At 40.8% G+C, this 26,467-nt stretch overlaps 1 protein-coding gene across 1 annotated transcript in view; it reads right to left on the reverse strand.

Moving 5' to 3' along the window:
• Positions 1–751: 751 nt before the first annotated feature.
• TET1 (tet methylcytosine dioxygenase 1) overlaps positions 752–26,467 on the reverse strand; it is a 64,636-nt gene continuing 38,920 nt past the window's right edge. Inside the window, exons 6-11 of the mRNA XM_083866148.1 lie at positions 25,167–25,375; positions 24,119–24,269; positions 21,554–21,643; positions 21,004–21,141; positions 13,107–13,446; positions 752–10,820 (exon numbers count right to left, since the gene is read on the reverse strand). Of these exons, the coding sequence (XP_083722274.1) occupies positions 9,679–10,820; positions 13,107–13,446; positions 21,004–21,141; positions 21,554–21,643; positions 24,119–24,269; positions 25,167–25,375 (2,070 nt within the window). The 3' untranslated portion in view covers positions 752–9,678. The remainder of the gene's footprint in view (positions 10,821–13,106; positions 13,447–21,003; positions 21,142–21,553; positions 21,644–24,118; positions 24,270–25,166; positions 25,376–26,467) is intronic.

Below are 26,467 nucleotides of genomic sequence, written 5' to 3' on the forward strand. Positions count from 1 at the left end.
GTCAAGGCCTCCCTGTTGGATGATCACATCCATCCCCCAGGAATCAGATGTACCATATCACACAATGCAGTTTCCTTCCAGGGCATTAGTGAAGCCAGAGGATACCTGCATTTTTCTGCTCTCTAGGAGATTCCAGTTACCTGGAAGATTATTTTTGCTTATTATTCTGCTGCTGCATATACTGGAGAAGCAAGTACGAGGAGAGTTGTATTCCTCCTTTCCTTCAGATCAAAACAACAGGGATTCTGTTTAGTATTGTTGTGCACTACAATGTTAATAAAGCAGGCCAGTGCTGACGTCTGTTTTGAGAAAACCCCCCAGTCATACCCTCAGATTTGCAGCAAATAAAAGCTGAAATATTTCCAGTGGCTGGTAGTTAAATGCCACAGTAAACAATTCCAGTAAGCTTGCTCTCCCGGACAGGTACCAAAAAGAGACACTACACAGAGGTGTTCCCAAACTGTTTTGTCCTTTTTAGTCAGAAACTGAAGTTCTGATTTCCTGGCTGCTTCTCTCCCTTCTCTGGACCTGGGCACAGGTCAGTCCGGCCTGAAGCAGAGGCAGACTGAGAACAGGGACTGGATTTATGCCTGTCCCTTTCCAGGGCAGAAACCTCCTGACTTTTTGGGTGAAGCCCCTGTAGGTCTTAATAATAATTAACAAATACACTTCCACATGTGATAATGGTTATTATTGCTAAGAGCAGGAAAGAAAAATTAGACGACTAAGTGCAAAATAGAAGTATAAAATTTATTTAAAACCACCCACAAAGTTCTGTGTAATCAGGAATGATACAATTTGTAATAGTCTTTTTAAAAACTCATGACAAGATTTAAAATATATTTTGAATTACAGTATTCATTTAGCCTTATTCAGTTAGGACAATAAAAAAAAAGAAAGTTTACGTTCTAAACAGATGAGACACACAAGAAAAATAGAACAGAACAGACAATTTCCACAACGACAATTTTTACATATATGTTTCAATACTAGTCTCAACATTTCAATGCATCTTGCTACATAAACATGAAATCATGTACAACAACTGCTTGCACCAAAAAACATAGCTTAATTAGGTCTTTCAAGTAACATGCAGTCACAACTCACAAGTCTTCAAGTACTGCTGGTAAGGGTTCCCTTGTCTGCAAAGAAGATTTTAAGGTTCATTTTCTCAGCTAGCATAACTCTGCCCAGCTCCACCAGCCTCAGGGAGCTTTGCTCAGTTATACTAGGAAAGAATCAGGCCCAAATGTTTGGGGTTTTTTTTGGTTGTTTTGTTTTTGTTTTTTTTTTGAGAAAAGAAGTAATTTTTACACTTTCTCCTGTAAATACTGTGATATAATGAAGTGCTTTTTCTTTCTGATTTTTTTCTCCCTGTACATAATTTTTTGCTTAAAAAAATATTAGTTTTATGTTCCAGATTTCAATACAGTATGTTGGTAACTGGGCATAAAACCTCAAATTCTAAGTTGAAAAATAAATATCAAATGCATCCCAAGGAAAGAAAGAAAGAAAGAAAGAAAGAAAGAAAGAAAGATTGAAAAGAAGAAAGAGAGGAGGAAAAAAACCCCCATGCCTTTTTTATTCTTTTGCTTTGGCATATTGTTAATGTTTTATCTTCACAAAGCAGGAAGGAATTCATTAGCCATAGCATTTCAGTACAGCGTGTCCTCACATATTTATGTTCTTTCTTAATGACAGTAAATTCTGATCAGTACTTGTGATCTGGCATGATATTGTCACATTATGAAGAGCTGTCTCTTCCAAACTGAACAAATAATCATTGAATAATTCACTGGTAAAGACTGATATGTATGAATGTTTGCATGCGTTAGAACTCGCTTTCTTTTAGCAGTACCGGGATATCCCATTTGTTCTTCTTGACTACAATTATTTTTTCATTTAGAAGACAAGAGCTTCATCAAGTTCAGCTGCTGCCTTTTGATTGCATGGATTAGATAGGCATTCACAAAGTTGGTACAAAATCTGTTCTCATTAGGCCCTGCAGTATCACTGCACTGTAAAAATTAAAGAAGGAAAGTGTATTTCCTTTTCCTCAAACTTTTTTTGAACCAGAAGTTTGCACTGCATAACTGCAATATAGCAGGGCTGTTGTTTACATAAAACTTCCATGGGCAGCAAGGGGAGCGCTGCAGGATTCAGTCATGAAGAGCAATGCCAAGGCTTTCCCTGGCAAGTAGCACCACAGTCAGGGAAGCCAGAGGGTGTTGGCTTTAACTTTGTGTCCCCAAACTCACTGTCACACTCAGAGTGCGACAACAGCACACAACACTGCACACTATTGAGTGTGAAATCAGGACAGAAGGGAGTTCAGTAGATTGTCACAACCCCAGTTTATATCATCAAGTAAAAGGGATCCAAATTATGATAAAGAGTAGCAAGTATTTTAAGAAAAACTACTGTAAAAATTGCATTTTTGACGATTTTGTGAGATTTCCAGACTGGCCGTTACCTAGAGGTACAAATCTTTTACCACATTGTCTTTGTAGATAGCGCTGGGCAAAGGACAGCCAATATAAGCAAATATTTAAAACCTGGTAAAACCCAAGCAGGTCTCTTTTCAGCCTGTATTTCTAAACTAAGAACAATCTGGATGTTACTGGCCAGTATGTGCACAGTACGGATACCATGACTGATTGTACAAATCAGTCATTTGGCAACTTTTTATTTATACTCTGATCAGTGTGATGGGATTCTCCAAAGGATGTAAGCTAAAGTGACATCCAGTTAAGGCCCCTTTATCCTTCCAATGCAATGCAAAGGACAGTAGTATAAATGACAATCAGGGCCTCCATTTTTACTCTAAGATAACTCCCAAGCCCTAGACCCTTTTTCCATTACAATATAATAAAAATACAGATATACATGTAAAATACTGATCATGTCACAAAACTTTCCACGACAGCATTAAAACGTTCTGTGGCAACAACTGCACTACTGAACACCAAAACTAGCAGTTCCTTTGCTCCACTGCAGCAACACTTCTTTGGAAGACAGTTCATCTGCTGGCACTGGTAACTCTGTGGTTTAAGTGCCAAACCTCCTCCATAGATAGGTAGTTTTTGAGGAGTATAAAACCTGCACTCAGTGACTTTGTCAGGAATGTCTGTAAGGTGTTCAAAGCGTTGAAAAAAGCACCACTGATCAGCCACACCAAAGCAAGTCACCTGCATGTTATTTAGCACCCTAGTCTTGCCCTCACTGCAAGTTTGCTGTTGGAAGATCCTGGCATTTGAATAGAAGTGTGTGTGGAAAAATGCCATATATAATGGCCCAGCAGAAGAAGGAAAATACACTGTCTGGAAGAATTAAGGATACAGCATCAAGAAGCACCTTGTATCTTTTAAAACTGAAGCTTAGCAGTACATGGTTAAACACCATGAGCAATTGTTGGGATGGTGTACTGGGGAACTGGATTGGAAAAAGAATCCTAAAGTCTTTATTCTTAGAAAGACAAATAAACAGCAATGCTAACACCTCAGTACCCTTTAATAAAAGGCAGTAACCACCTTAATTATTTTCTTCTCAAGTTCCTTCAACTCCATTTTTTTTCCACAGATTAATAACATCTTTTTTCCAAGCAGTCCTATGCTAGTTCAGGCATTTAACTTACATAATATTTGGATATCTCACAAGGACTGATCTAAGATTTAAAGAAGATGTAAAGAAACACTGCTGCTCTCGCAATCATGCAGGGGCTGCAGCAGCTGTCTGATGTCAGGAATAGAGCAGGGCTGTTAAAAGTGACTTAAAAGACGGAGACCATAGAGGTGGTACCAACATGGGAAAAATCCTGTACTCTGGGAAGGAATGACTGTTCCTTCTCAGGGGATGATGGTTTTCTAGTCTTGCAAAGTTTCTTTTGTTTGGCTATTTGCAGATACAAGAAGAGATTGTAACTATATTAAAAAAAAAATCTGAAAATTAACTGGAAAACTGATTATTTGATTAAAAAAGAAAACAGTGATTGTGACAGATTGTGAATTGTCCCTCTCTACTGGACTTTAAAAAAATCCCAACTGTAATATTCTAGACTCTGTATGAGAAAACACGAAGTAAAAGCCTTAGAACTGTCACATTTAGAATGTAAGAACAAGGAATCAGACTGGTATGGGTTGGAAGGGACCTTAAAGCTCACCTCCTTCCAACCCACTGTGTCCCTCTTCCACTACACCAAGTTACTTCAAGCCCCATCTAACCTGGCCTGGGACACTTCCAGGGATGGGGCACATCCACCAGCTCTCTGGGCAGCCTGTTCCAGGTGACTGAAAGAAATGGATTTTAGGGGGAGAGTCCCAGGAGAACAGCTTCATAGAACATTCCTGAGATGAGGATGGCTGATTTCCATACAAAGCGGGACAGTCTGACAGCTGTGCTGTTGATGCCGAGTGCTGAAGCAGATCTCAAAGGGAAAATCTTCTGGAGTAGCTGCAAGCATTGAAAGCATCCAGCAGCAGGGGACAAAATGAGCCAGCACTAACTGACCTTAGCCAAGCACAGCTGATGATCCAGAGAGACCACAGAGTTAGAAAGGTGGCTGGAGTACCCAGTGTCACCTGTACAGAACAGAAAGTGATAACTACTAATCAACACCAGCCATAAGAAGTGTTTTTCAGGGAGACAACACAGCATCATGTAGAACTAGGTCTTCAGAATTTTGTCAAGTATGTTAAAGTATTAAAAAGTTTTGCCTATACTCTAAAAGAACCAAAAAAGTTTTAACAGGGAAATAATAAACACAGCATTTATTCAACCACTCCTTAGAGGATGTGATCCATACATATCCTGGTGCCTGATCAGGTTCTACTGTTAGAAATCCTTGGTCTTTCAGGAAGCCTTGAAGGCAAAACTCTTTCCTTTATGGAATTATAATTTTGTAGCAACATTTTAAAGCAGCATGTAGATAACTTGTGAAGACTGACTAAACATCAGGTAATCCCAGAATAGACTGAAACCACTTCTTGAACTGTTAAGAGTAAGTAGCCACATCCTCCAGACTTTTGACACTGGTCACTCTGTTTTAGATTCAAGGAGAATTTAAGTGTGTCACAAACTAAATAAAATAAGCTACTGAATTTAAAGTCAGATGGACCAAAAGAAGTGTTAGTATAAAGTAGTACCATGGGAACCATATGTATGTAGAAAGTCGAATAAAAAAACAATTGTACCTTCACAACTTAGCCTGTCATTTACTTATGCTGTGCAGAGAATCATTAAGGTTGGAAAAGACCATCAAGTCCAAGCAGCATCCCATCAGCTTTCTACATTCTCCACCTGGATGCTGGCAAAGGGCAGCAGGCTGCTGATGACAGCACTGCTTGCTGCCTTGTTTGTCTACATGTATCAAGAACGGGGCCAACTCTCTCCCTCCTTTGGTATTATTCTTAAAGCAGAATATGCAGACAGAGACCAAAGGAGAGATTTCTGCCTGTGGAGGAAGTGTGGAAAAAGGTGAATTTGTACACACCTCACTGGTTAGAGCAGTGCTGTGACACAGGTATTGCAGTGCAGTACTGTGGTGTCGCAATAATCAATGGAGAGATATTCCCTCCACACCTCCTCCTGCAAGTCACATCAAAACCTGATAAAGCAGGAATTCCCAAATGTGATTGGACTGTTCCTCATCTCTAATTGCTATTGAAGAGCAGATTGTCACAGGCCACGGCTTGGCAGACAGTTTTGACACAAGAAATAAAACACAACTTTATGGAGCAGACATCACAAAGACCCTAATCTGAATTTCAGTGATCACGATAAGCCTGAAAGAGTTTGTACCACACTGCCTGAATGTAACTGGTGTTAACATACACGAAGCATGGAAGTGGCCATGCAATCGAGTTTTTCATACATCTCACAGCACAGCTACTTCCTTCTGATAGCCTAGAAATGACAGGATTTCTATGGAAAAGAAACAACCATATATATAAATGGATTACAAAGCTGATGACTGCTTGATAAATGGAGTTAAGTAAGTACTTAAAAAGCTTCTTGGATCTTGTGACTGAAGTATTTATAGAAATATTTCTATTTCCTGCAGTACACCAGCATGTGAAAAACGAGTGAATTCACTGTTTAATTGGACACAACTGCAGTGACTCCCACAGGGAGTCAAACAGAACTGGTCCTGCAACAAGCCCCGCTCCTCCTCTTCACAGCAGAGATGGAGTCCTGGTACTGGACCCACTGGACAAAGGGATGAGACACATTTCTTCTGGGAAGTCAGAGTGTCCTGTGTTGGATTGCAACAGTTTTTCCTGGCCTGTTGTAAAAAATGATCCAAAGACAAGCACTGCGAGCCCACACCCAAATCCATGTGCTGGTTTTTCACCGAGAACTTTGTGCCAGCTGATGAAAAGCAAATAAAACATGCAGGTCTGACCTAGCCGGCTTCCTTAATTTTCAATCCAGCTCCTGGTCTGGCTATACAAGAAGGACTTGGGTTAAAACCTAAGAGCAAATTACAAGTGGTTGTATGGGCTGCAAAGGAAAGAACAGACCTACAGAGTTGAAGATTTGAAGAGATAAACACTGTTATAAAATTATAACCTTACTGAAAACAATACATTTTGTGTACAAGACTGATAAATATCCTGAAGTGTTACAAGAAATAGCACAGAATTGAAAAACCAGTAAATAGTTGCATTTTCTATACTGCAGTACAGCAATGGAAAGGATCAGCTTCTCAAATCAGGAACTATTATGTGTCCAGCAGGAAGTGGAAGTGGCCAACCTGCCTGGTAGGACACGTTGAAAAAGCAGTTTAGGTGAAAGATAGCCAAGGAAAGAGCACCGTGGGTGATATGTTATTGTACAGACAATACATTTGTCTCCTGTAAGTAATATTAATGAAGGAGTAACTGTGAGTCTAGCACCTATCAGTTAATAGTATTAATTATGTTAAGATACACATTTCTTTCTCAGAATTGACATTTCAAAAAAAGGTAGACCTGGGCTACCTCTTTGAAGGGATCCTTTTAGATCCACCTTTCAGTGCCTGACTTCTTAGAGGGAAGCTGCTGGTTTTTCAATGGAACATTTTTATCCGAAGCTTCCAGTAAGTTAAATGTGGGCATTTGTAGGAGAAGATTCAAGTAAAAATGAATGGCATGAACATTTTAAAAGGTAAAGAGATGGCTCTGTAGCTTACCAATTTTGTGTAGATAATTTATCATGTGAGAGTGCTGAATTACAGCACTACAGAAACTGAAGCTGTCAGGGCTATCAGTGAAAGCCATAAATGAATCTCTACACGGTGGGACAAATACATGACTGGAACAGCTACGGAATGTACAGGACTACTGACTGGATGGACAGCTGCAATTCCTACTAATCTTCAGCTCACCAAAAATATACAAGTTTTAAAATGGAAATCTAAGGCACACAAAATACCATAATGATTTGATGTACACTGTATATTACATAGTCAATAAGCATAAAACTGCTGGTACAAAACAATGGCATAATATTGGTTCTGCTTTATCATTATTTACAATCCCTTCATATCCTCTATTTGAACTAACATTAAGCTTTGAACTAAAATTTGCAGCATACCCGGTTTTTACAAGTTTTACTTAAAATAGGTAAGATACAAAGAACTGGTTCAATTCCTCCATCCTCTGCCATTAATAGCTTTGTTAATTTGAACAGGATTCTGTAGAACTGAACCCAGGATCATTACATAGTGATTGCTACTTCAGACCTGGCTCCTGCAAACACTGCACGTGGCTACAGGAGAGGAGTCTCATGGATCTACGGCCGCACCAAAGGATTTGTAGCACCAAGGTCCTAACTGGCACTGTGTGTTCCAAACACCACTGACGTAGTTTTCGTACCAAAACTGTAAAGAGAATTCTTGCACCTCAGCTTCTCAAGGAAAAAGCACCTTGTCTTTAAATAAAGCAGATCCAGATAGCTCATATTCCTCTATACAGCACCACTACAGTATAATATTATCAAGTATATTATTAGTATGTTTTCCCACTGGAAAAGTGACTTCATTCTACCTCCAGGTTCCCCAGGCAGGTGCCAAGGCAGAAGGAGGGACAGCTTTGTCTGTGGGGCTGATCCTGCAGCGCTTGAACCCCAGGGAGCCCCGCCAGCTCCTCCTGCCTCCAGCCAGCTCCCATGGAAGAAGTTGCAGGATGAGGTCAGTCCTTAGCTAACGTCATTTGGTAATTTGTTTAAATAAATAAGTTTAAACAAGAAATACATAGGAGAGGAGAATCAGAAAGAAGAGTGGGATGCTACAGTGTTTAAAAGCAATGGAGTGTCTGTTTTTCCTCTGGTTTAGCAAATACTTGTTTCGTGATTTGTCACTTTCTCAACAGAAATGAAGAACATAAATTTCAAGGAGGGATACAACCCTTTCCAGGTGAAATGTATAAATTGTTTCAAAAAGTTACAAAACATTTTTGTAAAAAAAATGAACTCAGAAAGTTGGTGAATTACAGATTCTTAACAAAGACTTTGCTGCTAAATATTAGAAATTTGATCATTTTCCAACGCTTCCTTTATATTTTTCCCAAATTATTATTTTTTATCAGAATAGAATAAGGCAACTCTAGGGGGTATTTTTTATCCCAAAACAATCCTACCCCTGAGGCATTAGGAACATTTGGTCACCATGTTAACTTAGAACGCTGCAAACAAATGAGACTGATGCACCTATTGCTCAAAGAAACCATAACAAATGCTGCCTTTAAAAAAAACCCAGATAATATTCATAACTCCCAATAGCAATACATGTATTGACCAGACATCTCCTCATTTCATGTTTGTACACTCTCTTGAAAAAGAATAAAAAGGCTCTATAATTATTAACTGTTTATATGCAACATAAAATCTTCAGTGAAAAAGGGCAAGTTAAAAACAACCACATATGCTATCAGCATACATCCTGCAGCTGTAACATCATGGAACTCTGCACAGCAAGAACAAAATCATTTCTTCTGTAGAGTATGCACAAACCTTAGACAATATGATCCTTATACTATACTATTTCAAGTTAATTTTAAAAATAGAAAGTGCTTTTAAAATATATATTTACAGCTTAGAAACAACTTCCAGCCATCATTATCAATAACTTCATTCTACTGACGGATCTAAAGAACAAAATTAATTGGTTTTCTAAAAGATTTGTCTGTAATTTGGACTATATAGCAATGGTTGGAAGTTGTTAAAGCAATGGCACCATGAAGTAATAAGTCAGCTTATTTATTTTTAACTGTTTGATGTGGTTAAGCACCAAGAGCTGTGTAGAGCTATAACTGTATAACTTGATTTAACACCATAAAATGTGAACCTGTTAAAATACCTATAAATGATTTTTGTAGTAAACAGACGATTTAAAGCACCAAAATATAAATTCCTAAAGGTAATAAACTGAATGATTCAATCAAGGTTAATAACCTAAACAAAATCTTTTTTTAGAATGTATTAAAACTATACAGTTTGTTGGGTTTTTTTGCTTAAAATGTGCTTGAGCACCACCAAATGTTAAAGTCACAGTTTAAGAAGAAATCCCCCCCCTTTTTTTGTTTTTACCTCAGCCTTAAAATGGTTGAGATGAGCAAATAGTAAACGACACGAGACCTGTTCTTTAACAGCACCTTAAAGAAACACCATGAACTGCACCAGGAGGGGCACCCCACACCACGCCTATGCCCAATGGTTGTAGGGCCCCGCCACTCGTGTCAGGGCGTATGAGGATACTGTAATCACGTTATCCTTGGTTACTGTTAATGCTCTGCGCGATGGAATTTGGTTGAACTCGTTGTCTTCATAAAAAATATCTCTGTTTTCACTTGGTTGCTTTGCTTTTCTGTTGTTAGAGTTCAGTTCAGGATTCTCCATTCCTAATCGTTCTGCTTCTTTTTCTTTTTCTCTCGCTCTCTCGGCCATCTTTGCTTCCCACATGGCTAAACCATGTTTTGGCTCATTTAAATTTTTGTGTTGGTAAAAAACTAAAGAAATTCTTGTGGGATGATTGCGGTTGGGTTTTTTAATTGGCGTCGTAGCGTGGAGTTCACGTCTTGCACATTCAATTAAGATAGAACCATGAGAAGGTGCCACAGCAACCCCACCGATGTCATCATCTAAAAAATTGTGCTCACTGTCTGACCACAATTCCTCAGCCTTTTCTTCAGAATCAGCCGGTTGTCCCAGTGCACTGTTTTGCTTTTCGTCCACACAATCAAAATCACAGACCTGTCCTCGATGGGAGCTGCCCTTTTCCACAGGGCACCCATGGGAGCAGTCAGCTTCGGTTCCGACGGCATCCTTGGCCGAAGAGCTCAGCGGTGCTGATGAGTCACAAGAACTGATCATCTCTGAGGAAGGAGAATTCTCCAACTGAAGTTGACAATTCTGTTTGTCTGGCTGATGTTCAAGTATAGTGGGCAGGGGCTCTTTGTGGGCTGGGGGGCCTGGAGCAGTGACCTCAGGAAGAATCGGTGGCACGCCATTCACCTTATCCTTCAGCAGAATTCCAGTATAATCTTTGACTGACACATCAAAGCTCTTGCAATTAACATAAGGTGTCACGTGAGGTTGCTTGGTACTGCATTCAAAATACCCGTAGGGAACTGAAAAATCTTGTTGAATGTTAGTCACTGCTGTTAGGCCAGACTTATGTGCAAGAGATGGATAAGGATGTAAACTATCCATCTTAAAGGGGGAGGAGGCCGTGTACTGTTTTAATAAAGAGCAATTTTTAGTAGTATTTGAAGTATGTTTCATGGCATAAAGGTGGTTGGAAGGCTCCATTTTTATTCCAGGTTTTAAAGAATCTGTTTTGCTCCCTAGAAGAAATGCACACCAAAGTGTAAGTACTTCTCAATCAATAAAATACCTAATATTTTCATACTTGCTTTCTAACATGAAAAATGCACACTGACTACAGATTTTTCAAAATAATTATTTTTAGCTTTCTAGGAATATCTGTATGACTGTACACATGAAAAAAAATACATATAACCTTGCTCAATTAATGCCTTAACCTTTTCCAGTCAGGCTGCTGGTACATAAAATAGAAAGATATTTCACAGAAGGATGAAAAAAAAAAAACCCAGATAAAATGAAAAAAACACTGAATCTCAATTCACACAGCTCAGTCCTACAGAAATGCTTTCCAGCAGCTGACTACTGGCCTTCAGTTTTTACACAATTGATGAAATTCAGCCTGTGAGAATCAAAGTTCTGACCTGCCTTAACTCCATGTTCTGATCAAAGGAAAAAGCATGTTTATGGATCTTGTCCATCACAGCAAAACCAGTTGCTGAATTACAATGATTCATGCATTCCAATACTGACTCAGAAACTGTCTTAAAAAAAAAAATAAAGAATTTCTGGCTACATGCACCGGGTAAACCCATCCTTACAAAATGGATGTTTAGTCATGTGGTTTGGCTGTCTTGCATCTTTCCATCTAATTGCCTCATTATTTCAGATCTCTGTGCAGACATCCTTGTTCAGTTTCTGTCAGTACCTTAACCAATTTCTAGCCATGCTGCTGGGCTTGTTTGGGGAAAGGCTGCTCACACAACTGATTCTCATCAGCCCAGAGTCCATGGGAGTAACAGGAAAGAATTCCATTGACTTTGATGGGCTTTGCATCATGCTCTGCAATGGCTTTAACGTGTTTTGCTGGCAGACTGGCACCCTACAGGGTTCTTGCTTACTCTCATAGATGACTCTCAGTGTTTCTTCTTTATTTATATTTATAAATATTTATTTATAAATACACAGAATGGTTAATTGTCTTACACAGTGTAGAAGCCTTATTATTTCTTCTACTCTGTCTCCTAGTAATTTATAAATTAGTGATGAATTAGAAACATTCCTCCAATAGGAATGCAAAAAAGTCAAAGTGAGATAAGGACAGACGCAATAGTTAGTACTCAAAAAAGAAATCTGTACAGGGACATGAGGAGGCCACATTAACTCTTTAAAAACCTGTTCTGTGAAATAAACCACAAAGTGTTTAATGACTTTGACAGCCCCCACCCCAGAGCAAAGCCTTTGCCCTAAAGATTTTAAACAGAGCATTTGAGAATAACATTCTCCATCACTTCAGGAGAGAGACCTGTGTCCTGTGAAAATAAGCTTTAACAACCCTCACACTCAATTACAGAAGTGTAGCAAATGGACTGTTACTTGTTTTTTAAATGTTATCTCCCCAAAACACAAGTATTCTTTGAAACACATTTACCTGTTATTCCTCCCCTTAAATCTGCTACATAAGTCTGGATGTCTCTCATGAAATAAGATTCAAAATTACAGCAGATGGGCTGATTTTCCCATCTTCTTCCTAACAGGCTGTGCTTTAATTTTATTAATTTTTTACCTGCTAATCAGAGAATTTAAGTCCATGGCTTCTTCCACCTTTTCCTTCTTTCCTGCCTCTCATTATTGCCCATTCCCATCCAACAGTGGTAGCCTGTGGAGGCGCGACCCCAGCTCTGAGAGCAGCAGTGCCCTGCACACCTCGGCCCAGGCACAGCTCCGTGCTGCCCACGGCCTCCCTGACACCTGCTGCTGACACACTCCACTGCCCTGCTCCTTGCCAACATCCTGCAAAGGACAGTCTGCACTGACATTTGATAGAACCCGGGGGATTTTACAAACCTCTTGCTGCACAGCAGTGTTCATGCCATTGATAGCAAAGTATCACAGCTCAGATTCTGAGAAAGCCATTATCTGCCACCGGATGTGGAGAACACAGCTCTTGTACTTTTAAAGTAACAGAAATTCAAGTTCCTTATTTAGGTAAACATTCCAACAATGTTCTTTCAAGATGGTCAAACTGCCATTATTTATTAGAATAAGGGAACTTGGAAATACTTCATAGATGTTCACAGACCACCAACAAACTATTTTTGGGTGATAACCTGGGTTTTTTTCTGCTCCACGAGACAACACTGGCTACAGTGTCCATTAACCCCTAAAATGACGAATACAGCGTCCATTAACCCCTAAAATGCAGAATATACAAGTGGTTTATTTTATAGGAGCTTTTCCCTCCCATCAGACGTGTAAGAGAACACAGAATCAGAACACACTGGCAGAATTTTATAAATGTCACTCACCTAAACAATGCAATGTGTTGCCAAGATTTTCTGTGGCTTCAGTTTTCAGTTTTACTGGTGTTGAATACTTTTTATCTATTAATGGCTGCTTGTCAGTCGGGGTCCTCCTTGTGTCTGGTTTCCTTTTCTTGGTAGCCCTGAGAGGCTCAGCCAACATTCTCACTTCTCTGGGGAACGCTGTGAGCACCTGTATGGCTCCGGCTTTGATCTTTGCTTCCAGGCCCTCCTCAGTGCCAAACTCATCTGTCTGTGAGATTTTGTAAAGAGGCAACACGTGGAGCTGCTCATCGCTTGGAATCACCCCCACTGTCCGGTTGTCTTCCTTCGTTAAGGTACAGACCTGGCAGGAGCAGAATCAGTTACAAACAAACCACACACACAGAATGTGAGTTACAGAAAGACTCAGGAGTCATCCTAAGGCTTCACTGCTTACTTGTGTTCTAGGGCCTCAACACTATGGGGCTCCCAAATGCAAACATCTGACAAATGAGCGTTTGATCTATGATGACACAGAAGAACTATTGCCACTTGAAGATTAAGGCACGTGTCTTGGATGGGAAAGTGAAATTTTGTCTCAGCCTACAGTATCCACAAATATATGCCAACCTTGGTAAATAATCTCCGCTGTAAATATACTGTAAAGTTCCTAAACATTCCTATTTTTTTTAATTACATAAATGCATCTTTGATGTTCAGATTCATTTTTAAGAGTTACAAAATATGAAAGATTATGTTTCCATTAAACAAGAAGTGTCTATGATTTGAAATTTATTCTGTGATTTGGAATTTTTGGGTTTTGTTTTGGCTGGTCAATGAAAAAAAGCCCAAATCAGCACCAACAGTCACTCATACTGCTCCATATGTTTTGCAAATCTCAGCTCTAACTCCCTCCTTCTCTCAACACTTTCTTAAATTAACACTCCACTGTACTTAACTCACAGGACTCAGGAAATGTTCTCTCAGGGCACTGCCCTACTTCCACTCTGTGTTGTGAGATACTGGAGCCCAGAGGAGAGTGCTGGTTATATCCAGTTTGATGAGCACACATCAGAAATGTGAATAAATATTCCAACTTACTGCAATTCTTTTCTTATTATCATTATAAATGCTGAACATTTCCAGCACTCCTTGAATTCCAGCTGTTACTAACACCAACCCTTCTCCTTGAAAGCAGCACTGACACTGGCACTCTGATCCCTTGTGTCATTCCCAGGGGACAGCAACAGCTCCATGTGCCTGAGCATGTGTACAAACATTCACCCCTCTGCAGTTTTGTCACTTCCATTCCCAAGGCACTGCTGCATGCCTAGGAACCCATACATGGATCTCATGGCTTAGGGAAGCTGCTGTTTCACAGGAGTTACCAACTACACGTATAAAGGAACAGGAGCACCATCCAAGGATGAGATGACACTCCCTAAATGGAAGTGTGTCATTCCATCATTCTGTAGGCTGGATCTGATGCCTATAATAAACAGTCAATCCAATTTCCCAGAATCTTCTCACCATGCCTAATATTCCAGGGGAGAAGAGCGTTATTATTTAGGGGGTGAAAGAAAACTAAACATTTATTTTATAGCACAGCTTTTGCATAAAGGCGTCACACAATTATTTCCAGAAAAACAGAATGTAGGAACACAAACTAAAAAATTCTGAGCCAAGAAACTGGTAGCTTGGGTTTTATCAATAGCTCTATGCAAAGCTTGGCAGTTGCAGAGCAGCAAAAGGAGGAAATCTGAGAGGCAGAGACAAGGAAGAGCTTTTCAGGAGGCAGCTGGAAGGGATGGAGAGGGGCTCTAAGGCAGTTAGCAGCTGCTTTTTAGCACTCACTGAGGTGCAGCTCCATGTGTACTCACCTCCTCTGGGCAGCCTCTGCACCAGGAGGCAGGTTTAGAAAAAACAAGTTGTTCTGTGAGCAGAGATTGGCACCTTGTTTCCCGAGGGCTGCTCCACCCCGAGCTCCCACACCAGGCCCGCAGTGATCCCTGCTCCCAGCCCTGCTGGGCACCAGCCAGTGGAACCCGGCCTGCCTCAGGCTCGGGGACACCTCCTCCCTGGATTCAGCTCCCCTCACTCACAGTGACATTTCACAACTCACAACAAGAGGTGAAAACACCTCCAAAGACAAGTCAGCTTTTGCCACCTTCAGTGACATCTGGTTGAAAGTGGGCAGCAGATGCCAAACTATTCAGGAAGGGTGAGAGAGAGTTGGACATGCAGAGAGCATGATTATATATGAGTGATGTTCTCAGCAAGCCCAGTGCACTCTCCCCTCCTAAATTATAAACAAAAGCAGTAATAAAGTCAGCATGGAGGTGCCCACCTCCCATTTGTTTTCATCAGAAACTGGGCAGTGGTCTTTTAGAATATCAGGTCCAGCCTGTGTCTGGCCCATTCACTGGTCTGAAAGAAGTCTTGAAGATTCAATCCACAATATTTATTATTTTGAAAATTGAGACCCTCATCCAATTTACAATTATAAATTTCCATGCAAAAGCCAACACCCTCTGGAACAAGAAAGATGAAGAACTGTTTTGAGGAACTAAACAAGTTGAGGGATATAGTATACTGACAGCACTATGGTGAAAGTACTGCCAACTCCAGCAAACCCTGTATGTGAAATACTGAGTTCAAACACTTATTAGGAAATTAATGTATATCCAAAACTGTATCTAGATCTGAAGACCAGTACATCTACAGCCTAAATACAACACTGACTTTAATACATGTATACTTTCACAGTCAGTGCCCCCTTAATATATTTTAACATAAAAGTGAGGGCACTATGGCAAGCAGATAACTGAAAATTATGAAATGGGAAAACCAGCCATAAAGGCTGTACAGATAAGCTAAAAACTTACAGCTAAAGGTGGTAATTCACCAAAAGAGAAATATCTGCTTAAAAAAATATTCCAATATTCAAATCTGTGCAAGTTCCATTAAGGAACTTAGAAGCTATTGCTGAGAAATGAAAAACAGTATTTTCCATTGGTACTGACTGCTGCAGACTGACCAAAATGAAACACAAACATGAGAAAACCATCAAGTCTGCTAAAGGCCATTTACAGCATGAAGCTCCATATCCTGCTACTCTGCTTTTTCCAGAACAGGCAGCTAAGTCATCCAGGATGCTCAGAGGCCAAAGAAATGTTGGCCAAATGGTTTGTTTAGGTTTCCAATGTGCCTGGTGATCAAACCCATTACCTATTCTGGGTTTAGTGATGCCATGGTAAAAGTTGCATGTTTATGAAACTTCATTATTATTCCCTTCTTTTAAACTTAAAATGCACCAGGAACTCAATGCAATTCCTTCCAGACATCCATCTGTAGTCACACAGCTTCCAATGTGTTATTCTGTTTCTCTTTGATCTGCCTGTGTCCTCTTGAACCTCACATGTAGAAATGATGGTACCTTTTCCACTGCTTTGTAGTAACAAATGTTTTACATTCAAGTTTAAGCAGAGCAGAAACAGCCTTTCTAAACCTGAGAGATGGAATCAGGTTTTCTACACAGCCTCCCTGTGCAGCTGGTGTCACTGGGGACTCAGGTGCTGCTGCAGTCTTGCCCACCATCACACAAAAAACATCTTTGCTTCTCCTTCGCAGTCAAGACAAACCATGCTGTTCTGTTGACCTGATCTACCCTGAACAAGTGTGTGTAGGTCAAAACTAGAGAAGGGAACCCCAAACGTATTTTCCTTTTGCCCACTTCATGGCTGCAGGCTGTGCCATCAGACACAGGTATGGCACAGGAACCTCTCTCTGGGAGCTCACAGGTTAGCAGAGCAAACCTCTCATGCTTCTCCATTTGCACAATATAAAAACCTAACAGGAATCCTTCCTTTACAGGCCCAGGGGTTCATTTTCCCTGAGGCGCCAATTCAAGCACTTGGTACTGCAGCAGCTCCCAAAGCGAGCAAGGGGTGCAGAATGTGGTGTAACCATGCACAGACATCCTGTCAGTACTGCAAAGCCTGGAGCCCTGTGCCAGTGATGTACAAGGGGGACTGTGCCTGCAGAAATACAGTAAGGTGCTGCAAAAGCAGAGGCTTTGGGGATTTTATCTGAACCAGGAGGAGTTTGTGGATAGGCTGATGATTGTCATCACTTAGTTCTACTGCCAGTAATAAATTACACGTAGCTCCTCTCAAAGCATAGATTTATCTTCCTGTCCTTCTTCCCAGTGTCTGCTGCAGACTGTGTGGCACCAGGGATTACACAAAACTGCAGCTGGTCTCTCTTGTTCCCCAGCCCCAGCAACAAGGGCCCTGTGCCTCCTTGGATGAAGAACACCCACATGAAAGCTGCAGAACCAGTGACAGCCTTTTTGTCTCAGTCACTTTTAAACCCCCAAAAGAATACTGACAGTGCCTTAAACAGATTCCCACAGGTATGAAGGATGTGACCCTTCACAGCTAATCTGATAAAGAAACAAAAATACTTACATTTCACAGACTCCATCAGTAACTATAAAGCTTTTATCTGTGTTGCTCATTTAGCTTCATATCCATAAGGAACATGCACCCTAACACTGCAGCTGTAATACACTTCAGTGGCCCTTAGGAGAATATTAAGAGATGACAAAAGAGCCTAAGTAAAAATGAATGTTATATTTATCGCCTTAAAGGTTTAAGACCTTAAAACTCTTAAGTTTTCAAAACTCAAAAAACTCAATTTGTAGCAGAAATTATTTTTGCTTCTTTCAGACAAACACATTAGTTTACATCTCTATAGAACTGTCATTCTACTACAGACCAAGCAGCGAGTGTTTGCTTTTAGCTTTCTACCAGAAGCAGTGTAAATTCAGAGCCCGACTCTGCTAGCCAGGAACAACGTTCAGCAACTCAGATCTCCAGTGATAATTACCATGCAATGGAAATCCCCAATTTGTGTAAGATAAGATGTACATTCTCTCTTGTATCTCCAGAGGGCATTTCCAAGATACTCCCACTGCTAAAACAAACTTTGTAGGATGATTTATGTTCAGAGTCACATACAAATAGTGCAGCTGATCAAACACATGTACTGAGAAAAATGCAAGAGTGTTTTAAAATGTATCCTTTTAAGTGTACAGTAAACTTATTCCTTATTAATCTCATTTAACTCCTTTGCTGAACTTATGCCTGTGCCTGGTTTAAATAATTTGAATAGACTCTGGTTTTCCTTTACTTTGGGTAATGCAGAATTCCTGTCAAACTTGCAGTAAAAGTGATTTACCAACGATGAAGGAAGAAAACGAAAAGGCATCACACTAACAGCCAGCAGCATTTGCAATTATCAACTTACAAGGTATTTACTTTAATCTTTTTAGCCTGAAAGAACTTTAGATTTTATAAATAAAGATTTTGTGTTTGTGTAAGGAGAAAGGGAAGAAATCTTAACAACACTAAAAAGGGCCAAAATGGCAAGTACACTGTGTACAGGCTTTAAAATATATGGTGTGACAAGTAGTTAAAAAGAAACAAGTGAAAAATAGTAAAGTCATGGATGCTGGAGGTTTTTAGCAGAGTGTAAATTGTTCTCATTCTGTTCATTACCACGTTAGCAGAAAGCAATCTCTGTGAGAGCTGTCACCTCAGAATTGTACTTGCACTCAGTACATTTTACAGACAAAATACATCAACAGTTATGTAAATAACCCCTCCATCATTATGATCAGTGATTTGTAAGAAATCATCATGTATTTTAAGCTAAGTAGGTAGCCACACAGCACCTTCTGGAATTAGACAGGAATGCAGGAGGTGCTGGTATCACATGTACTAATTTCTTTTTGTGCTCTTACCACTAGATTTCCTATGGTATAACCAAACTTGGGTATAAGCCAAAATTAACAACCCTAATTGTCATAAAAATCTGGACTGAAGCAGGTCCTTTTTGCAAAAAAACAACATTTTTTTGCTTTAGGCTTCCAATTCACACAAATTGGAATGACTGTAATTGTGCACAGACAGGGAACAGCAAACACCATGTGTCCTATGACCGCAGCCACAGCTCCTCACTGGGGAGGCTGCACAGAGACCATGAGGTAACTCCCACCTCCAATTCCTCTTCTTAAAGACCCAATTCAAGTAGGCAAACTAGAGTGTTTATACTTAGAGCTGTTTTCTAGTTACAAATAGCCCCTTGCTGCAAGTATACTAAAACAAAGAGAAATCCTATCTAAATAAAGAGAACACAGGTATGCAGTATTTAGTTGTGAGTGAGCTACCCATGAAAACCAGATTGCAAGGCAGACTGTTCAGCAGTTATAATCATTTGGTCATGTTCTGCAAAACTGAAAAAACTGGCAGAACTTGGTAGAAAGTGATAGTGATAAGTTCTGGTCCATACAATGACCTTCCACCAGTTGTAATGTTCCATGCTTCTGAGACTTGGACTTGCAAACACACCACATACAACAACCCATAAAGTATCAACAGCAGCAATGATAATGTGAAACTGAAATGGCATCAGCTGCTTACAGATAAATGCACCTGTAGAACCACTCCAAATACATTCCTCAGAAAAAGGTTTAATTGTCCCTCCAGGTGCTTCTGGCCATAACTTATGATTTTTCAGGGGATTCAGTATGTCAAAAAGAGTAGCAGATGCAGCTGCCATTTCCTTTTTAATTTAAGAGGTAATGGAGCACTTCAACTATTCTTTTCGGAACATCTAAACTAAATTTAATCAAAAAGCACATTGTGCATTTTGTCTGACAAGAAGGTCTCATTTTCAAGTCTAGAATCTTTAAGGGCATCAAATTCCTATGCTTCAGAAGCAATTTTGCGATGCATACTTCCAACACGAAGCAAAAGGAATAGTCTATTGAGGACTGGCATTCCTGGTGGATTTCCAAGGTTGCTTCCATACTTTAAAGGAACAGACATTTGCTCACCTTACAAGCACAAAATTAACATTATATACCTGTACCAGTCACTTCACTGGTGTCACATACAAACGCTCAATGTAAACTATAGGTGTAAATGCAACACTTTATTGAATCACAGCAACACAATAATTCCATTTGCATAAAAAAAATATTCTAGAATAAGCAGAGATTTTAGATAGATTTTTTTCCACATATACATCATTTGATAGAAAAGTTACTCTTGTTACCTGTGCTGCCTGACAAGGTGGTCACCCTCGCTATTCAGAGCCCTGTGATGCTCCAACTGCTCAAAGAATACTGCCAGTTGTATCTTTTCTGCTTTGAGCTTGTCTTTCTTAAACACTATGGTCTTAATTTCTAGAAGATCACTTAACTGAGTAATTCCCAACTAATTTTCTCACTGGCAATCCATCAAGGTATTTCATGCAACAGTCATACCAATCTGTGGGTTTTCCTTCCATTTAAAGATTTAAATGAAAGGAAATCTTTAAATGAGATTTAAAGACTGTAACAGTCACCTGGCTCCACCACAATCCATACTGTCTATCTTTCTGACCCACAACTACATAAACATGAAGCCTGGAAAGTGCCCAGTGCAAGAAAGAGTGCATTTGATGAGCCTGGAGGAGGTAAGTTAGTAATGAATTAGTTTCCTTTAGCTCTTTCTCTACAGAGGTCTGTACAGCTCCTTGGTTAGACAACTATCTGCCTTTAACATCAGCCAGGAATAACTTATCTGCCCTCTGGCCAGGCTCTCCAAAGGACCAGGTGACTTTACAGAACGGAGGTATTTTGTAGGAAAGATCACTCCCATCCCCTTTTTGATGTGTTCTGCAATAAGATGAACTCATGTCCTCTGTAGACAGTAACAAATATATGCAAATAACACAGGCATTGATAAATGGCAACATGCAGTTAATTTTGAAACAACTTCAAAAAACCTTGATGCAAATGAACCCATGAGCAGCACTTTGGAGCTGGCAGTAATCCTAGTGAAGAGCAGGAGTGAGAGGATGCTGTACATACCACAGTGCTCCCATTGTGCATGTTGTGTGTGTCCTTGTGGGCATGGGCACAGAAATCAATGCACGCCGTGACTCCAGAGAAGGGCCGGCCGTCCTTGGAGCCCAGCCGGCAGTCGGGGCCCATGTGCTCATTTTCCACCTGGAAGGAAAACAAACTACAGACACTGGGCACTGAAAGAGTGGCTTTGCAACCCCACAAGCCACCAGCAGCTTTGTGACAGAATCAAGGCAGCCACGCAGACTCAGTGGTTCATATTTTCCTATGAAACATCTAAAATTCGTGGCTGTATGCCAACAAGATAATCAGGTCAGCCACAATCAAAATGTCTTGGACAGTAAAAGCATCTTATTTACAGTATTATCTCAAAGCATTTTTCACATATAAAAATATGGTGCTACTTAAGCACCTGTTGAAGTGAAGAGGTGCAGGGTATGGAAACCTCCAAAATGCACCGGGATTCATGGCTGCAGCTCCACCCAGGAACACACTCTGGGGCAGCTTCTTGGATTGAAACTGTGCTACTGTTCAGAGCTGGATGTCACACACCCACCTGGTTCTGGAAAGCTTCTGGAGCAAGCTTCTTATAAACTGGAGCCACATCAGTCGCTAACATCTGCAAATTATTTTCCAGAAGTTCCTCCTGCAGGGAAAGGCAACATTTGCTGCTGCAGTTTGCTTTAAAAGAATCTCAGCCACTTTAGAGAGGCTCAATAGGTCAGTTTGTACCACATAGTTCATTAAACTGACTTCTGTTCTGCTGCCCTTTGTCACCAACCATAAATGTCTGCTTTTGCATGACTAAACCAGCAAAGCTGTTGATCAGGAATCAGCCAAATAACAATAGAGGATACCTGCTAGGTCAAGGGAACCCAGCACACAGGAACTACCAATTTCTGCATCATTTTCCACATGCAGTCAAGGAGTGAGGTACATTGCACACAAAACCACAGCAGTAACATCCAGAGGAGAAAAATCATACCCCAAGCTGAGTGGGGACAGAAGGCCAGGTCCTCTGTTAGTGTTTTGCTTATGGGGTCTCAGCCTGTGCTCACACACCATGTGAGACAGCCCTAACAGCATTTAACTTCAGCTCTTAAGTGTCTCAGGTACCTTTCTCATATTGCAGCAGAACTTCTAACATAAACATTTGTTAATTATTCTGTTCTTTGGAGGGGCAAAAATCAGGACTTAATGGAAATAATGATTAGATTCAGAAATAATATTCCCTTCCTTAGGCTAAGCCATGTAAACAGAATTAGCAAGGTGGGTTTCCATGGCGATGTCATATTTAACCTCTTATTTGTAGAAACAATTCCTAAATTCTTATCTCAAGATTTTGCTTTTCCAGGAAAATCATCAAACACCTGCAAAAGCAGAGGGCAGTGATAGACTCCCTATTTTCTTTTCCTCTAAAGACCAGGCTTTGAGAGACAACTGCAGCTTCAGTTTTTCACAGTGTACGGTGGCAAAAAACAGCAGCTTTCATCATTTTGTTTGAAAAACCCACTTATCACCACACACTGTAAACACCAACACACATAAACACCAGGAGACTTAATTTTTTTTCAATGGGATGTTACATTACAAGACCATACTGTATTTTTAACTTGTACTAAACCCAGTTTTATCAGGTGTAAATGGCTACCACAAGGTTTTCTGAACACTGAAGGTAATGTGTTCTTAATTATCCATTCTACCAGGAGAATATCTATCCTAGGAACCATTCTTTCTTCAGTATATTACACCCTTAACCTCATCTCATTCAGCATCAGAAACCTACACAGAAAATGGATGCACAGAATACTCCATGCATAGCATTATACAGGGGGAGAGCCTAAACACACAGGGCAAAGGAACAGGATCCCTAAAATGAAAGAACGCCCAATAAATACATTTTCCTATAAACTGAAAATTTCTAAAACAAATTCCCTCTTGAGACAAGCAGAGCTGTGGCTGGCCTGAAGTGCCTCAGGCAGGTGTTCATGAGGAGGGCAGGACAGTGTGTGCTCTGTGGAGAGCAGGAGCCCCACCTCGGTCCTAATGATGTTTGTGAATACCCACAGTGCAATGGACTCCACAGGAGACTGAGGGCCTGCCTTCATGTGCATGAGCAAAATTCATCAACTCTTTTAGGACAAAAAGGAGCTGGCAGGAATATTTACCTGCAGTCAATCAAGTGACATCTATCGAGAAAGAATGGATGTTTCACACTGTATATACACAAAAAGATCACTGGCAGCATAACCCCAACAGAGAACCTGGTCCTGAGTGCCCAATAGTGCCTCAAAACACATCAGCTCTGCTAGGAAATATGTGGAACTTTCACCGAGGAGTTCCACAGGGAAGTGGGGCTACAGACACCTACAGTCAGAACAAAAGGCACTTTGGAGTCACCCTGAGAAGTCTCTTATCACCAGGCAGTGGTTACCAGCTTACACTTTTATTCCTTCTTCAGGGAAATATTTTCAATGTAAAGTAACTAATGTGGTTTGATTTATTTTTATTTTTTTTAGAGGTTTGTTACTTCACATAATCCATCACAGTTTTCTGCGCTGCCTCACCTTTATAGCATCACTAACACTCATAAGCAGCAATTATGGTGTAATTTCACTGCATTGCATTTTAGTGTATTCATTCCTTCAAAACTATTTCAAAAACACACAGTCCACAGAAAAACAACAGTTTATTCTTGGTGACAGAGGGGACCCCAGGCTGTCAGCTGGTCCTACAGCATAGTGGGAAAGCAGTGCAACCCCAAGGCACAAAACTTCTGTGCCTAGGCAAAAGGCCTGAAACCCCAAGCTACAGGCTTGGCCCTTAGAAAAAGGCCTTTACTTACAAAGAATTAAAATTTCACAGAGATTTACACAGTAAGCTAAATATGCATGCAGAAAAGCATTAAGAATAATTTTATGGTCTATAAATACATAGTAATTATTCCACTGAATGAAATCTCAGTGTCATTTATTCCAAATACTATAGTTACAAAAACTTTGTTGGGTGTGAGTCTGTGGTAAGTTATGCATACATGTCGGGGAGAGGAGGGGTGGAGAACATCTAGTTCTAAAAATCATCAGAAAAGGCATTTTGAGAAAAAAAGAGAAATAAATCTTACTTGCTTGGGGTCATCAGTGAGAAGCCTAAATTTCCTGGGGTTTTTGCTCCTGGCAAACTTACAGCCATTGAAATACATACTCCATGAACAGCCAAATGAGAATGATGCTCCACAAGTTTCTGGGTCAAGTCCTTGACATGCACAAGTACGACTACAAAAAGAAATAAAGACATATCAGGTCAGCTGGCAACACAGCTCTTGGGTGTGGGGTTTTTTTTAGGTCAGTGCTATTTTGCTATTTCTTTTATAATACAGAACATAACAAAGGGACTTGTGAAATTCATGGCTTAACCAGGTATTTTCTATTAATAAAATACTCATGTGTAGAGGGCTGACTTTTCCCCACAAGGACAGTCTCAGCTTCCCCAACACCAAATTTCGGGACAGAAATAGAAACACTCAGTAATAGCTATACACCCATAGAATACACCCATGTATTCATTTTGACTACTCCAGCTGGATAACATCTTCAACCAAGAAAGTAGCCCTGCTATTTAAGGTTACCCCAAATCCAATAGTTGTTGTGTTATGTGCAGCAAAACTATTAACTCCAAATTCATTTGACTTTCTGAGCAGACCCTTTAAGAACACAAGCATTAGATTCAGGTCCCCATACAGCTCTCAGAGCCTGTTAAATGTGGCCTACACAGCAATCAGCCCACAGGCAGCAGTGCAGCTGCAGCAACATATTCTCTAATCAATTAAACTAAATTCCTCTCAGAGGTACAGAGAGGAAGATCCTAGTTTGGAGTGTTCAACCTCACATCTACTTTACAAAGTCACAGCCCTCCTCCTTGTCAGCTGTTGGGAGTGCTGTGTGTGCACAGGGCACGCTGCTGGTGTTTGGGCAGAGTGCACAGAGCCAGGAGCAGCTCATCCCACCCCCTGCCTTGGGCATGGCACGTGCAGCTCCCCGGAGCGCCTTTTCTCTAGGAAAGGCCAGGAAGAAGGTGTGCTGCTGCAAGGACAGGCAGTGGTGTGGAGTTTTAGGTGCACGAGTTGAACTCCCAGACTCTGAGGCCACTCGGGGCTCGGGGCAGGCACTCACTCCTCGTTGAGGGCGCAGCGGCGGCTGGTGGGACAGCCGTACTTGCGCAGGCTCTGCGTCAGCTCCTTGTAGAGTGTGTCGGCCAGCAGGTGCGGGATGCCCTCCCAGGCCAGGATCAGGATCACGATCACGGCTGTCTGGCAGTGGTGCCCTGCGCGCTGACGGACCAGGCACAGCAGCTTCTCCTCGTCACTGCTCCTTCGGATCACCTGCAACAATCCCTGGATTATGCTTTGCTAAGCACAGGCATCACTGAATGAGCTGCTCTGCTCTGGGACAAGTGAGGCCTGGAAAAGCAAGAAATGCTGTCCAGAGTGTGTCCATTGCAAGCAGGACTGGGACAGCATCACACACTCACCTCTGGTGTAGGACATGATCTTGTGTTGCTTTTTTCCCTGCAGTAGAAATAGCTGTACATTTAACAGGAGGAGTAATATTTTAGGTGCTGTACACAAACAATGAACAAGATGCATTACAAGGAAAATAACCTCTAGAAGGACGACAGACCCCCTGAGAACCTAACATTACCTTGAAAATATGACAGAAAACATAGTGCCAAACACTCCAGAAGGCAGGTACATGAAAACAGACTCCAAAAGCACACACAGGCATGTGCTAGGGCAGCTACAGGGTTACCGATCAGTATCTAAGATGGTTCCCACCTCGCAAAGAAAAATTAGAAGAAAACGATGAACCAGACTGTGCTCTTAGTGAGGGAAGGAATAGGATTTTTCAGAACATATCCCTAGACTATCTATATTAAACTTCTTACACTACTGAAGCTTTTACTAACTTGTATGATACACAGGGCAACCTTATTCCTCACACACAAACCGGTATTGAACAGTACAGTACACCACTGAATAAAAATGGGAAAAAATTATAGTCCTACTCCCACACATTTAGGTTTTTTGCCACAATCTGAAACAGTTGCATTTAAGACCACCAGAAATGCATTAAAATTAGGTAATATCAGAACATAGTCTATGAAAATAGGTTTATTTATTAATCCAATGTGTTTTAGCCAGCACAGCCTGCACAAATTCTCCACAGAGGTGTCAACTTTGCAGTGTGAAGCTTCAAACACCACAGGCCTGGCCCTCTCTAAGGCAGTAGGTGCTCCATCCTCCTCAGCCCTGTCCTTCACAGGCTGGGCACCAGTGGGGCTCTGCTGTGTGTGCCCAAGCCCTGCACTGTGGATCTCTCTGCCAGCTTCACTGCAGTCCTCCTGCTCTGGGCATGCAGCTGCTCAGCCTGGCCTTCACCCAGCACCCCCTCCATCAGCAGAGCTCCCACAGGTA

Source organism: Zosterops lateralis (genome assembly GCF_965231275.1).
Source record: "Zosterops lateralis genome assembly, chromosome: 8".
Taxonomy (NCBI): domain Eukaryota; kingdom Metazoa; phylum Chordata; class Aves; order Passeriformes; family Zosteropidae; genus Zosterops; species Zosterops lateralis.